This window comes from Tachysurus fulvidraco, chromosome 1 (assembly GCF_022655615.1).
Source record: "Tachysurus fulvidraco isolate hzauxx_2018 chromosome 1, HZAU_PFXX_2.0, whole genome shotgun sequence".
NCBI classification, from domain to species: Eukaryota; Metazoa; Chordata; class Actinopteri; order Siluriformes; family Bagridae; genus Tachysurus; species Tachysurus fulvidraco.
In genome coordinates this window covers 42,111,926-42,128,303 of record NC_062518.1, presented here as the reverse complement: position 1 = coordinate 42,128,303, position 16,378 = coordinate 42,111,926, and the positions used below count along the sequence as shown (strand labels likewise).

The following is a 16,378-nucleotide window of genomic DNA, read 5'->3' as shown; positions in this document are numbered from 1 at the left end:
GGTTCCATCTAGCCAACTTAAAGGTGCTTCAGTCTGTCCCTTTGATGGGGACCCTAATAAGAAAGGGTTCTAAGAACTGTTCCTCGTGATCTAGCATCCTAAAGAATTCTTTGGTTTGCATCTTTGGTGGAACTCCTAAAATGTCCATGTAGCAACAAACGGTTCCCCCTTCAGAAGGGTTCCTAAGAAAGAAGTAGCTAATACCCTAGAAAAGGTCAAAGATTCTATGGAAAACTATACATTTAGTGATTTTTCTTTTAGGAAGGGTTTTTCTAGCCTTTAAGGGTTCTAAATACTGTACATTCATAAAAAAAATTCCTTGAATGATGAGGCCGACTCTGTGAGAATCCTGAGGCATCTAGAGATCCACCAGCTCCAGTTAGACTCTGCTATACTAAGGGAAGATGCCAACTCCATGTGGTCTTTGAGGACAACAATCTCCTCATCAATACAACATTTATCAGACTGTATATTTATAATCACACCCTCCAGTGTCACCCATATGAGGATGAGGTTCCCCTTCGAGTCTGGTTCCTCTCAAGGTTTCTTCCTTCACCATTCAAGGGAGTTTTTTTCCTCCCCACAGTCACCTGAGTCACCTCACACTTGCTCATTGGAAATAAATACAAACACATTTAAATATATCTAATATTAATCTAGAATTTTTGTATTAAATTAATTTTTATAATAACCTTTTGTTCTATGTTTATGTACTGTAAAGCTGCTTGGAGACAATGACATTTGTAAAAATTGCTATACAAATCCATTTGGAATTAATTGAATTAGATTTATGTATGTATACATGTATTTATTAATTAATTAATTAATTCATTCATTCATTCATTTCCAACCGCTTATCCGAACTTCTCAGGTCACGGGGAGCCTGTGCCTATCTGAGGTGTCATCAGGCATCGAGGCAGGATACACCCTGGATGGAGTGCCAACCCATCGCAGGGCACACACACACTCACACACTACGGACAATTTTCCAGAGATGCCAATCAACCTACCATGCATGTCTTTGGACCGGGGGAGGAAACTGGAGTACCCAGAGGAAACCCCCGAGGCACGGGGAGAACATGCAAACTCCACACACACAAGGCGGAGGCGGGAATCGAACCCCCAACCCTGGAGGTGTGAGGCGAACGTGCTAACCACTAAGCCACCATGCCCCCCTATTTATTTATTTATTTATTTATTTATTTATTTATTTATTTATTTATTTATTTATTTAAATAATTCGGTCAATCAAATAATCAATCGGTTTGTTTTAGTGATTTTCTTCATTTTCATTTATTTACAAACAGATCACCATTTTCTCATGGCCATTAGCCGTTAAGAAGTCGGCCTACTATAAGAGCATCTGCCAAATCCAGTAAATGTAAATTTTACAAATAAAACCATCTGCCAAACAGCCTGGACCCAAACCGTTCAACCTTTTTCCTATTTGCTGAGACAAACAAAACAAGATGAATATCTTTAACAGTGAAGCATTTCTCTGCATGACAGTTTCTTATTAAGTTAATGAATACCCTGTTATAACGTCTAGCCTACAGCCCTCGGCTCAGGAACAGACACAAGAACAGTCGGGTGGTTAGAAGAGATGATAAATGAAAAAATATTCTGCTCCAGGTGAGATACTCAGCCCTGTGTGTGGAATGTAAGCAGCCACGCCTGCACCACAGATGTGTTTTTTCCCCTTACAGCAATATGAAAAAGATTCAATACAGAAGAGGCTGAAAGTTACAGACATGGTCGGATTCGAGCTGCGTTTCCACGACATGACTGTTTAACTACATGACTGTTTAACTACATGTTTAAATACGTGTGCTTATCTCATGTTAAACCACAACTATTATGTTAAACACATACAAAAAAAAATGCCTACAGGAAATAGCTACATGGTTATTCTGTTTGAGTTTTGAGATCCCACACAACCTTAAAAGAAATGGCTTTTTATAGCGTGGGCTCGTTTCTATTTTTCCGCTCAAACCCCTTTGAAGAAAAACCGTACGTAACAAAAATAATAAAAAAAAGAAATGATTCAGAAGAACAGATCCTGTTCGGCTTCAGAGGTCCAGCACTTCCTACATTCTGAGTTTAACTGGTGTGTTGCTGCTTTTTTTCACCTTTCTGCGCTTGATAAATCTCTGCCAATTCATTCTAAACCTTCTGAGAGTGGGAAGCATTGCTGCCTCACGTGTCCTGGGTTCCAGGTTCAAACCTGAGCTCAGGTTGCTGTCTGTACATTTACATTTACAGCCTTATTCATAGAAACTTAATTATACAGCTGAGCAATTGAGGATTAAGGACATTTCCCCAGCAGTGGCAGTCTGATGGCCCTGGGGATCAAACCCACAACCTTCCGATCAGTATGTCCAACACCTTAAGCACTGAGCTACCACATCCCACAGTCTGCATGGTCTCAATCATAGATGTCACACCTCCAAACTTGGCTGAACGACTGATTCATATGGCACAGAGAACTGAACACATTTCAAGAGATTCAAAGTTAACATCTGATTGGTTGGATTCTAAAGGATTTCCTGAAGGGGTGTGAGTCACATTTTTTAAAGATCTGCCTGGAAATAAATCTTCCCTCATGGAAGAAGGACGTCGTCCTGTTGATTTACAGTACAGACTCATTCGTTTACACAACTTCCTCAAATGAATGATCTATAGTCTGTTTTTTAGGGACATCAACTTGACACTTTCATGCCCCAGACCTTTTGCCGTCAGTCTGAAGGACTGCCTACTGTACACAAACCTTCTGTCTGGATGGAGACTCGGATGTTCTCCCAGCGTTCATGTGTGTTTCTCAGGTTTTTACAGTCCCTGGACTGTATGTAATTCTAAAATTCTACCAAATGTGTTTTTTGTGTAGATGCCCATCAATGGCTTCTTGGTGTTCCACCCAATGTGTTCCTGGAATAGGCTCCGGATCAGATGCAGACCTGGCTGGGATTAAGTGCATCACTAATGTAATGCTAAGGGAGATGCTTCAAAAACATATACTAAAAGTCCAGGTTATTGTGAAAGGATGGTAGTGTTTAGAAGCTAACAGGTCATGTGACTGTGTTTGTGGGTCAGTGGTTGCTTGAGGACTCTATAAACTAACCTTCTGGTAAAATAACATTGATATCTTCTCACTCACTCATTTTCTACCGCTTATCCGAACTTCTCGGGTCACCGGGAGCCTGTGCCTATCTCAGGCGTCATCGGGCATCAAGGCAGGATACACCTTGGACGGAGTGCCAACCCATCACAGGGCACACACACACTCTCATTCACTCACACACTCAAACACTACGGACAATTTTCCAGAGATGCCAATCAACCTACCATGCATGTCTTTGGCCCGGGGAGGAAACCGGAGTACCCGGAGGAAACCCCCGAGGCACGGGGAGAACATACAAACTCCACACACACATGGCGGAGGCGGGAATCAAACCCTGACCCTGGAGGGGTGAGGCGAATGTGCTAAGCCACTGTGCCGCCACATTGATATCTTCCCAACTTAATATCAGTTTCTTCACAACTTGAAACAAATCTTTTTAAAGGTTTTGAGTCTCCTAGTTTCCTCTTCATAGATATTTTGAGAGACAAATTGTAATGGAGAGTAATACCGAGTCCATCGTGTTCTTGTTCATACAGTAACAAGCAGCTGTGTGTCTAAATGGACATCGGGTTTGTGGGGGATCACATGATCGCCTGATACGACTGTTATTGATACAGTCTAGGCTGATATGAAATCAGCCCTTGCTTGAAATCCAGTCTAGTTTATTTCTACCTCCACTGGTGGTTCTGTCGCAGTGTCAATTTGTTTACATTTACAGCATTTAGCAGACACTCTTATCCAGAGTGACTTACATTTTTATTTCAGTTTATACACCTGAGCAATTGAGGGTTAAGGGCCCTGCTCAGGGGCCCAGCAGTGGCAACTTGGGATTCGAACAAATGGCCTTCCGATCAGTAGTCAAACGCCTTAACCCTGAGCTACACATCCCTGCTTACTTTGTTCTGGTTTAGACGGGAATTTGAAGCATTATATAGTCCGAAGAAACTCGATCGGAAACGCGTTATCAGAAGGCATGTGCGGTAAATGTATGCTGTCATGTGGCATGACACTCTTACTTTTAAAGTGCTGCCTGTTTTGATTTCTATCTTATACTTGACAGCCCTTAGGGGAAGAGTGAGGTGCAGCTCAGGGTAAAGGACAAGAGGACTCTTTGCCTTAACAGGAAAAAAAAAAATTTTTTTTCACCTGTCCTCTGTGAATCGGCCGTGGCGGGAGACGCAGAGCACCGTGGGCTGGACGAGCTCCATGGTGAACTCATCAGAAGGGATGGCGTACACACGATACTGTGGGAGGAAAGGAAAAAAAATACAGCAAAAGATCAAGTCATTACACAATGCACACAATACAGGATTGCATAACACGAGACACTTGTAGGCTCTCTAACTTTTCGACTGTACACGTACAACCAAAGAGGATTACTTTTGCTAACAGCTCGTTTTCTATCCTTCTGGAAATTTATTTGAGGGTGTTTAAAATACATCTGGCAACCGGGGACAAAATATCCAAAAGCGGTCAGAGAATCAGAACTGCACTCTCTCACCAGCAGGACCGGGTTTGTGGGGGACTGCAGATGAATCTCAGCCTTGGGAGGGAGCAGGAAGTGTGCGATGCGGTTTTCTCCGTCCACCACCACAGAGCGACAGAGAAAGCTACAGAACAAAATTGAGATTTTTAAAAAATCTGGACCTTACTATTGTTTTCTGAATTCCACAGTTGCGGTTGATATCTGATACGATCAATACTGTATATTCTTCATACTCATACTCATATGGCTTCATCTTCATCAAAATAGAAACAATATTTGTAGCACTGGGAAGCACTTTACAGTATATTTGTGTATTGGTGTGTTTTTTTTTTTTTTAGTGAGTCATGTCATATTTAAATGTCTCATATAATAAACGCACCTATAATCACAGACGTAGATGTTTGCTTTGGTTTGAACTTGGTCCTGTGGTTGTCCGCCGATATAGACGTTGACGTTCTGGTTAGCATCCACTTCATTGGCGTATTCCAAGACCAGGACATGTGAGCCGGATTCGGGGACGTGTAGCGTCAGCCGCAACTGAAGCGTGAGATAACCAGCAATGATGTCAAAGCCCCCAAAGTGAATAAGGCATTTAAAGATTAAATATGTTTTCTCATTTTGGTTGATATTATGTTTGTTCAAGTTAAATCATGCATTTACACACAGCACAAATGTATGAGATCCGTCTGTGTGTGTGCATGTGTGTGTAAATGACATAACCGAATCTCCCACCTGTCTGCCGTTGATGGACACCAGCTCGGGATGCTCGGCGGTAGGCTGTCGTATGTGGCTATGTCTCTGTGTAGAGCCCAGGCTCTGAGACGCCAACGCTGATGGGAACCTGTCCAACGGCACGTGCTTGTAGAGGAGACAGCTGAAGTCGGGATACATGGAAAAACACAATTAATCTGACCATCTGAGCATTAAATAATACACTGTAAACAAAGACAAGAGTAATATTCTACAAATCGTAAATAAATAAATAAACAAACAAACAAACAAATAAATAAATAACATAAGTGTATTATTTAGAATACAAAAAATACATTTTAAAATTTTTTAAATACATATAATACAGTATATAATAGTCCTAAAAAATGGGTGGGGGGGACCCTCATTTTCTAAAAAAAACTATCATGTAAATTATATTAATTGGTTACTTGAAGAATTTCACTCGCTCTTTTCTTTTTTTATCTGTAAGTGTGACGTCACAATAACTATAGCAAAAATATTCTCTGTATAAATAAATAGGTAAAAAAAAGAAAGAAAGAAAAGAAAGTTTTATATAGATAGATAAATATTTACGATTTAAGAATTAACGGAAATTGGCGTGATATTTCTATATAGACGTTCATTATGCGGACACATTTAGTGTTATTTGAAATAAAGGTAAAGGAATCTAAAGGTACTTTATTGCCTTTGACGTAGAGAGAAAAATGGGCTGATTTCGAACGTACTTGCCGTCTCGGAGCCGGTAGCTACACGGCTCGGTGATCTCCTGCTGCAGAATCTTAGCTTCATAGTACGCACTAGGAAGCAGCACCAAGTAGTCCTGAAACACAACACGCACTTTAACTGTGTTTGTTTAACATGATTTCAATTCAGAATTCAATTCGATTTAAATTCGATTGTAAGTAACAAAAAAAAAAAATCAAAACTACTGATCTAAAAAAAAAAAAAAGGGGGAGAATGTGAGAGAGTCGGAAAGTTGATCTACTGTAGTTTAGATGATTTAGTTGAGTTATTTCTGTTCTAGCAAATTGTAATGAGGTCAATTGGCGGATCGTTTGGGGCCAAAAATGTTTGACTCGCTAGAGTTTTTTTTGTTTTTCCAAAAAAAAAAAAAAAAAAACGAATCATTTTTTTTCAAGCAACTACTTGGATGTGTGAGTGAAATAGTAAGCAGGAATTATCTTCTAAACCCTAACCAGTGAAGCATGTTGTGATTATGACACAGGACAAGTTTCACCCAAAAATCTGAATCGGACACTGAATCAAGACAATAAATCAGAGTAATTTTATTCGCCATATGAATCAACGCTGATCGAACTGTATGCTACTATGTTTCTCTAAAGGAAAGCCGATTCATATCACGGGTATCACTTTTCACTCAATTCAAAAACGGAAACTAACCAGCAGGATTCCCTCGGCCTGCACACACACAATCCATTTTCCTGTACTGAGAGTGAAAGGCTGGGCAAATCCGTCTCCAGGGACGGTCAGGAAGGCGGGAGAGCGGCTGGGAGGAAACAACACCTCTTTACTCTCTCCAGACCCTGGAGAAGGATAAAGAACAATCAATACGGTATAGAAGGTTTATACAGGATTAAGGAGTAGGAGTGTTTGAACATGTTCTGTCCTGGACTCTGTATATATTACTCCATCCATCTCTATCCACCCATGCAATTCATCTACCTATCCATCCATTCCATCCATCCACTCATCCTTCCACCCACCCATCCACCCTCCCATCCATCTTTCCAATCATCCATTCACCCATCCATCCATGCACCCACAAAGCCCTATCCATCCACATCTAAAATAACCACCCACCCGTCCATGCAAGCACCCACCCACACATCCATCCATCCATCCATCCATCCATCCATCTTCTGTATCTCTTATCCTACAAAGGGTCACAGAGAACCTAGAATTTATCCCAGGGGACTTAGGGCAAGGTAATTAATCACAAAGAACAACCAATCAATCAATCAATCAATCAATCAATTAATCAATTAATCTATCTATCTATCTATCTATCTATCTATCTATCTATCTATCTATCTATCTATCTATCTATCTATCACACACACAACACACACGAACACACACACACACGCACACGAACACACACACACTCTCACACACACACACACACACACACACACACACACACACACACACACACACAAAGGCAAGTCGCTTGTTGTGTATGAATCCTCCCTTGGAATGCAGAAGATTGTGCTGTTTGGACTGCTGTGTGTTAAGTGCTGTGTTAATAACACATGAAATCAGTTTTATATGTGGAAGGGAAAGAAACACACACACACACACACACACACACACACAGACACACACACACACTTTATCTCTGTACATAACTCTAGACATTATTATGTGTGAAAATCCCAGGAGGTTCAGATGAACATTAATATAATTAGACAGTGAATGGATACAGTATATAAAAGACAAGGATGTACTGTAGAGATGTAATATCTCAGTCACTGGGAAAAGAACATACACCTTCATTCTTTGCTTTTATTAACAATGTTCATAATAATTTGTGCTTAAATAACCATTCTGTGACCGGATGAGCAAATTTGTTGTGGGCCACAAACGTGTACATGATGTATATTACGGTGGCCGAGAAGTGCAAAACACATTAACAAATCCGAAAACAAATTAACAAACCGGAAAACACAATGACAAGTCAGACAACCCGGAAAAGGTAGGTATACAGTAGTTTGCGAATGAAAACTTACCGATCGTCGGACGAGACACCTGTCATTCACCTGTATATCTTGAATGACAGGTCTCTTGTACAATAATCGGTAAGTTTCCTTTCACAAACTATACCTACCTTTTCCGAGTTGTCTGAATCGTTGCACGAAACACATTAACAAACCCGAAAACACGACAAGTCAGAAAATCCGGTAGAGGTCGGTATAGTTTGTGATTGGAACACGTACCGATCATTGGACAAGACACCTGTCACTCAAAATATACATGAAGTTCAACAGTCTGCCGCAGGTAAAAGTTGGAATGGACGGATGGAATGGATTACTGTGGATTAATTTTGTTATTTTCTTATATTTAAACAGAGAACTTTACACATTACACATAAGATTCCATATCTGTATATCTTGAATGACAGGTGTCTTGTCCGATGATCGATAAGTTTCCATTCAAAAACGATACCTACTGTACAGTTTCCGGGTTGTCTGACTTGTGTTTTCGGATTTGTTAATGTGTTTTGCACTTCTCGGCTACCGTAGTATATAGACAGTCAGATAAACAGACAACAGACAGACAGACAGACAGACAGACAGACAGACTCACAGAATCACAAACAGACAGACACGGATACAGAATAACATCTACACTGTATAGACAGACATGCAGACAGACAGACCGTGAGATTCACAGAAAGACAGAGAGAGAGACAAATAGATAGACAGACAGACAAGGATACAGACTATATACAGACAAACATATAGACAAGGTTATAGAGTTACATTTATACTGTATCTGGAGACAGACAGACAGACAGACGGACAGAAACACAGATAGAGAGACATACAGACAGACAAGGTTATAGAGCTACATCTATGCTGTATATGGAGACAGACAGAAAGACATACAGGCAGACAGACAGGCAGACAAGGTTATAAAGCTACATCTATTCTGTATATGGAGACAGACAGAAAGACAGACAGGGTTACAGAGTTACATCTATGATGTATACACTATACAGATAAACAGACACACAAAGAGACAGACAGACAGACAGAGAGACAGACGGACAGAAACACAGATAGAGAGACATACAGACAGACAAGGTTATAGAGTTACATCTATGCTGTATATGGAGACAGACAGAAAGACAGACAGGCAGACAGACAGACAGACAGACAGACAGACAGACAGGGTTACAGAGTTACATCTATGCTGTATACAGTATACAGAGAGACAGACAGACAGACAGACAGACAGACAGGGTTACAGAGTTACATCTATGCTGTATACAGTATACAGAGAGACAGACAGACAGACAGACGGGGTTACAGAGTTACATCTATGCTGTATACAGTATACAGAGAGACAGACAGACAGACAGACAGACAGGCAAACAGACAGTTAGTCAGACAGTGAGGAGTACCTGGCGTGCCCCGGGTGCGGGTGACGGTGACTCGGCCGCTCAGGTGGGCTCCATTAGGGTTAGCGTAGCGCAGCAGTATGAGGAAGTGAGGAGGGTGCGTCTCATTGGCATGCACACTCACACACACTTCTCTCTGAAGGGAGAAAGTGAAACGTGGACACACACACACTGGCTGTGAGAGGTAGCTCAGGTTATACACATCAGTGTCGAACTACAGCTCCACAGCGGGGACGTCAGAGCCACAGTCCACTCAGTGTGAACCTTCCTTGAAGTGCAGGACAAACAAGCTCAAGCTGCAAGCAAATCAGCAGTGTGAAGAGTGAAGCAGGAAAGAGGGAGAATCATGCAAACATGGGGTCAGAGCTCAGATGTGTATTCTATATTAAATGTACCTTAACCTGGCTGTCACTGGCACAATTTAAAAAAAACAACAACAGTGTCAAAATCGGGCCCCTGAGCAAAGCCCTGACCTTTAACCATTAACCCTGTGCTCCGACTCCAAATTTTATACAAGCTTGGATGTGTGACGGCGCCGTAATGTCCGTGTGTGACAAAGATTTCTTCTTCTATCGAAACCTTTCAGCTACAAGCTTTACATTATGATTGTTTCTATGGGCATTTCTGCTCTCTGAGAGCTTGTTCAAAATCGTCTAAAATTTGAATCTTCAACCACTAAAACGCTTCAGACTCTCAGCCAGAAAAATCATTCATTTGTTTAAACTGATTGAAAAAAGTCTTATAAGTTGATGATTTAAAAAAAAATAAAAAGTGTTAATATATAGGAACTGAAAAAATAATCGTATGAGTAGAAATAGAGGGAGGAAAGTAAGACAGGACAGTGATGATGATGATGATTATGATGATGGTCAGTCTGCACATCACTTACAGCTGCAGTGAGAGTAAAAGCCGGATCCCGCCACCAGTAAGACTCTCCCGCGCACGGCCGTGTGCAGGCCAGCGGTCATGTAGCGCATTACTACAGTAAAGGGACCAGGGGAAGTGACAACAACATACAGCAGCAACTCTGGCTGAGAAGAGAGACAGGGTTAGAGCTCAAAAGCTTCATCATTACTGCAGTACAGGAGGTTACAAAGCTCTGCTAGAGAAAATGATGGGATCCAGAGGTGAGAGGTTCCTTCGGTAAAGCAGGCGTTGAAGTGCGTTAGATAACCAGCGATTTGAAAAAATAAATAAATAAATAAATAAATAAATACAATAAAATCAACCAGACTTCAGAATACACGCTGTACATAACAAGAGTGTATCTAGCTTCTATAGTCATTCAGTTTATTAGAGTTTATAGCACAGGCTTCTTTATAGCAGGGCAGCGTTCATGAAGGAAAGAAAGAAAGAAAGAAAGAAAGAAAGAAAGAAAGAAAGAAAGAAAGAAAGAAAGAAAGAAAGAAAGAAAGAAAGAAAGGAAATAGATAGATAGATAGATAGATAGATAGATAGATAGATAGATAGATAGATAGATAGATAGATAGATAGATAGATAGATAGATAGAAAAAGGACGTGAGGAACAAAGTGAGAAAGACCAAATGGATGAGAGAGAAAGGGGGTAAGAAAGAGGGGAGAAACAAAAGGAGCAATTGTAAAAAAAAGTAAGTAGAAAGAAGAAAAGAGGGATGGCAAGAACAAAGAGAGGGAGGGAGAATAGAAGAGAGAGAGAGAGAGAGAGAGAGAGAGAGAGAGAGAGAGAGAGAGAGAGATGGGGAAGAACGATGGAAATAAAAATGGACGGAATGGAAAGAAAGAAAAGAAAGAAGAAATTATAGAAAGATGTAAGGCTGAAAGGAAATAGATAGATAGATAGATAGATAGATAGATAGATAGATAGATAGATAGATAGATAGATAGATAGATAGATAGATAGATAGATAGATAGATAGATAGATAGATAGATAGATACTCAAGCTAGGTTTTGAATATAAAACATTAAGTTAATTTTTGTGTTTGCATCAAATAAAATCTCTTTCCACAAATAAACCCCACTGATAATAATAATAATAATAAAAAGACAGACCAAGAAGTCGATCGTTCTCTTTGTTTGTGAATAAAATCTAAGTCAGAGGAAATGATGTCACTGTATCGGCTGCTGTCGTTACCTGTGCATGTGAGAGTGTAGCGTAGCCTCTCCAGCTGAACTGTGGGAACTCGCTCGTGTCGTAGCCGAAGCGCACGGGCCGGGCATTGGGCGTGATGCCATTCTCCGCCTCAAACTTTAGATGATGGAGGTCAGGAATGTAGAAGTTGGGCTCTGGCCTATGACACACACACACACACACACACACACACACACACACACACACACACACACACACACACACACACAGAGTGAGAGAGTCAGGATTTTTTTATCAGGAAATAAAACACTAAAACAGAGGTGTGTGTGTGTGTGTGTGTGTGTGTGTGTGTGTGTGTGTGTGTGTGTGTGTGTGTGTGTGTGTGTGTGTGTGTGTGTGTGTGTGTGATATTATTCTTGTGTTGCTTGTACATCAAAACAAATGTGATTGTGCTGCTGAAAGACGCGTCAGACTTTGGGAACACTTACTCAGAGCACGTTCTCCCGTACATGTGCTTCCTACACTGGCACTGACCGGTTAGCTCGTGACAGCCACGTCCTACAGCCCCGCCCACATCACAGCGGCAGCCTATTAGAGACAGAAAATGAAACAGGATGTGGCTAATACATGTACATTCTTGGACTAATGGACTCACCCTGAACAGACCTACAGTACAGATAACATTGGGTCCATAATGTTAAAGAGAAACGGAACATGACTCAAAGTTTAATTACTTAGCTATTACTTCTTATTTCCTTCCTACATCATAATTTTATGGTGTGTTAAACATAAAGTGTTGATCAGAGCGTCTCAGACTGTGGGACGCGAGAAAACAGTCATGTGAAGAAGAGGTTTTGGACTTATTTTTACTTCTTTTATTTATACCGGCGTGCTGTGTGATGTCATGACAACACACGTCACAGCCAAAGCCTGAGTAGAATGCTTTCATAGAAAGAAAGAAAGAAAGAAAGAAAGAAAGAAAGAAAGAAAGAAAGAAAGAAAGAAAGAAAGAAAGAAAGAAAGAACACAATTGTAGAAGGATATAATGATATTCCTTATAAGGATATAAGGATGATAGATTTAGTTTTAGATAGATAGATAGATAGATAGATAGATAGATAGATAGATAGATAGATAGATAGATAGATAGATAGATAGATAGATAGATAGAAAATAAGGATGTGAGGAACAAGGTGAGGAAGAAAAATGGGAGAAAGAGAAGGGGGAGAAGAGGGAAGAAAGAAATGGTTGAAGAGAGAGAGAGAGAGAGAGAGAGAGAGAGAGAGAGAGAGAGAGAGAGAGAGAGAGAGAGAGAGAGAGAGAGAAATGGGAAAGAAAGTCAAAATTTCCTCTAGATTATTGCACAAATCGTACAATAATCACAATGCGGTTTTTCTTTTAAAAACTCTGTCCATTATGTATGTTATGTTTACTCACTATTTCATACTGAAGTGTGACACAAACCAGGCAAACCTGGACTGTAATATTATGGGCTGTCCTTGCTTAAGGTTGCTCACTGTCATGTTATCATGTAAGACTATATACATACAAGTTATTCAGTCACATTTTTTAAATAATTTGCTGATTTAAATTTAACACACTGATCTTTATGGTAAGTGAAATATTAACCAGCAGGTCAGAAAAAATGTCCACTGGAGAAGACAATAAAGTTCACTTCAGTTCATTATAATCACAATAACACACTTTTTTTAAATATGTATAAGACTGATACACTTGGTCAGTATCACACACACATACACACACATACACACCTACATACACATACACACACACACACACACACACACACATATACAAAAACATATACATACACATACACACACACATACACATACACACACACATACACACACATATACTCTCACATACACTCACACATACACACACACACACACACACACACACACACACACACACACACACACACACACACACACACACACACACACTGTGAGAAAAGCCAAAGGGTGTGTATGTTTGTTTTTTCCCAGTTGATTAATCATTACTGATTACTGCCTTCCACTCCATTCACTCACCCTGGCAGCCAAAATAGTTCTTCTTCTGTAACAGGAAGTAGCCGTCGTCACACGTATCACAGGCGTGGCTGCAAATGTTGGGCTTGCAGGAGCATTCACCGCTCTCCTGAAATAGAAAAACACACCACATCACACACTTTCCTTAAGTTCAAATCAATCAGTTACTCATTATGTATTTAATTACTCATATATAGTTAAATATTTATTCATACATTATTCATGATTTATTCATATACATTATTCAAATGTCATTTAAGACTAAATTTATTCTTCAAAAAAAAATATATATATATAGTTTCATTGACACTGTTATATAATATAATATATAATAATAATTATATATATATATATATATATATATAATATTATATACATATATTTTTTTGTTTGTTTGTTTGTTTGTTTGTTTGTTTGTTTGTTTGTTTTTGTGTTATTTCTGTAGATCTGGATACCAAGAATTTAGTGACGTCCATTGTCTTTGGGTGAAGATTATAAGGTTCAGTAAAACCCACTCACCTCGTGACATTCAGCCACACCACTTAGAGTCCCTTTAACATCACACAGGCACTCTGAAAAGAAAAAACATTTTGTTAAGTCATTTCTAGACATTATGAAGTCATTAGTACTACAAGTATTTAATTTGTTTTCAGTTAACCAGCCCTATCTGGATGACAAGCCTGTGACAATACACTAAAATCTTAGCACTTATGTTGCCACAAATTTGAAATAAATCAAATGTATCCATTAGCAAATGCTAGCTGTACCTTGAAATGACTCATTTGTACTACAGAGTTCTTTTTTGGTCCCAATTAATTGGATGCTAATCTAACAGAGTCTCTCATTAGTCACTTTGCTAGTTGCTAGCAAATAGCAACTTAAACTAGCATGTCTAGCAAAATTTGCTAAATATTTTCTCTCCATTCCACAATACATTAGCTGGCTTAAGGCTAACTAGCTAAACAGCTACTTGCTATACATAATATCATAGTTAGCATAATATTATATAGATTATTAGTGAACATTGCCAGCACTATTACTACTACTAGCTGGTAAGGTAAAACTTGCTAAGCTAGCTAAGGTTAGCATAGTGTTTCAAAAATCAGGGCTGTCAATTGTCACGCATTGAGAGTGACAGTCACGCATTTGGGTCTTTTATCACGCTCTCCTGCCACACATCGTATTTCTCACACATAAAAATTTCTCACACATATATTTAATAAGCTGCAGCGTCCAAAATGTATCTGTCTCCATCGCACAATCGAGCGAATCTCCCCTGGAGCTCTTAGTCGAGCATGGCACTTATCAGCCAACCAAAAAAAAAAAGAGGCTACACAATAGCCAATCAGAAAATAGCACTATCTGGGTAAAATTTAACACAACAATTGAAAAAACATATTCATTAGAGAGGGTATTTTCGATGGGCGGTTAGAACAAAACCTTAACACTAAACAGCTTGTCTCTGGACAGGACATTGTCCTCAATCATGACCCTAAAAATGGCTGGACTTGAGCCGAACTGTTTTAAATGGGAGCAACATTACAAACATTAAAGGAGTCCAAAAAGGCAACAAACACTTACAATAAACACCAGTCATAATCTCTCTCTCTCTCTCTCTCTCTCTCTCTCTCTCTCTCTCTCTCTCTCTCTCTCTCTCTCACACACACACACACAAACACACAAATGAATAAATGGAAATTAAACAAAAACTTTGTATTTGGTTAAATTGCGGTCAGTGATCCTTACCAAACAAAACAACTCCCCGATTATTGTTTTTTTTGGTGTGAGTGTTGGGGGGTGTCACGCTTGCCTGTCTTCAAAACTTGAGAGCCCTCAAAAATCATGATGTGATCAGGTGTTATTTCTGGTGATTGTGTTGATATTTGGTTATTTTTTTTATAATAATTATTCTAGGTATTTCCAGATGCTTCATTATTTTTTCTAGCATCCACATAGATAATAATGTCCAGAACCCATTTGGATCGTGTATTAGGTTTAGCTTCTCACTTATATAAGAGTCATTACAGTACCATCATGTATAAATGAACATAATAGTACAAAAGGACCTTCTTTTCTCAGCTCTTTTCACTTTCTGTATGTCAGCAGATCAGAAAAATCCTATTACTCTAATGAATGAATAAAAACAACATCCTGAAAAAAAAGAAAAGAAAGGAGGACGTGGACGACAACAAAAAAGCAGTATATGAACACGATGAAGAAAGAAAGAGGACGGTGGAAAGAGAAAGGTGGAGTCGGATGAATAGGCCCTGATTACCTGCATCTATTCAAACCTAAAAAAGGGAATGGGTGCGAGAGAGAGAGAGAGAGAGAGAGAGAGAGAGAGAGAGAGAGAGAGAGAGAGAGAGAGAGAGAGAGAGAGAGAGAGAGAGAAGCAGAAATGAAACAGGAAAGAGCTACAGATCAGGCTAATATTCAGGCTCTCAGACATACTCCAGCTCCACAAGCCATAAAATATACTGTATTAATATTGCACAATGTGGTACTGTGTCAATACTAAGCAGGTGAGAGAAGGAATAAGGGGATGGTGTATGGTGTTTCACATTGAGGACATCAGAGGAGACCCGGTCGTATCTCGAAAATTAAATAATTTTAAGTAATTATTAAATATTAGCTTAAAATAAAAGTCATTAAGTCATCATGTGTTTTCATTTGGACTGTTCTGGCCTAAGCAGGTTCTTAACCAATCTCTGTATAGATATCACTTTCCCTGCGTAAATACTGACACAATATTTGGACAAAGCACAGTTATACGC

The 16,378-nt window shown here is 39.5% G+C and overlaps 1 protein-coding gene across 4 annotated transcripts in view; it reads right to left on the bottom strand.

The window, feature by feature from the left end:
- si:ch211-241e1.3 (laminin subunit alpha-3) overlaps positions 1-16,378 on the bottom strand; it is a 100,364-nt gene that overhangs the window by 46,813 nt on the left and 37,173 nt on the right. For 3 of the 4 annotated variants that reach the window (XM_047821172.1, XM_047821189.1, XM_047821199.1), the window contains exons 18-28: positions 14,124-14,176; positions 13,608-13,713; positions 12,039-12,138; positions 11,593-11,749; positions 10,370-10,511; positions 6,738-6,880; positions 6,062-6,156; positions 5,337-5,478; positions 4,984-5,141; positions 4,620-4,728; positions 4,265-4,362 (exon numbers count right to left, since the gene is read on the bottom strand). In XM_047821172.1, the coding sequence (XP_047677128.1) occupies positions 4,265-4,362; positions 4,620-4,728; positions 4,984-5,141; positions 5,337-5,478; positions 6,062-6,156; positions 6,738-6,880; positions 10,370-10,511; positions 11,593-11,749; positions 12,039-12,138; positions 13,608-13,713; positions 14,124-14,176 (1,303 nt within the window). Of the gene's footprint in view, positions 1-4,264; positions 4,363-4,619; positions 4,729-4,983; positions 5,142-5,336; positions 5,479-6,061; positions 6,157-6,737; positions 6,881-9,483; positions 9,617-10,369; positions 10,512-11,592; positions 11,750-12,038; positions 12,139-13,607; positions 13,714-14,123; positions 14,177-16,378 lie in introns of all 4 variants that reach the window. The other variant, XM_047821181.1, reaches the window with a different exon arrangement.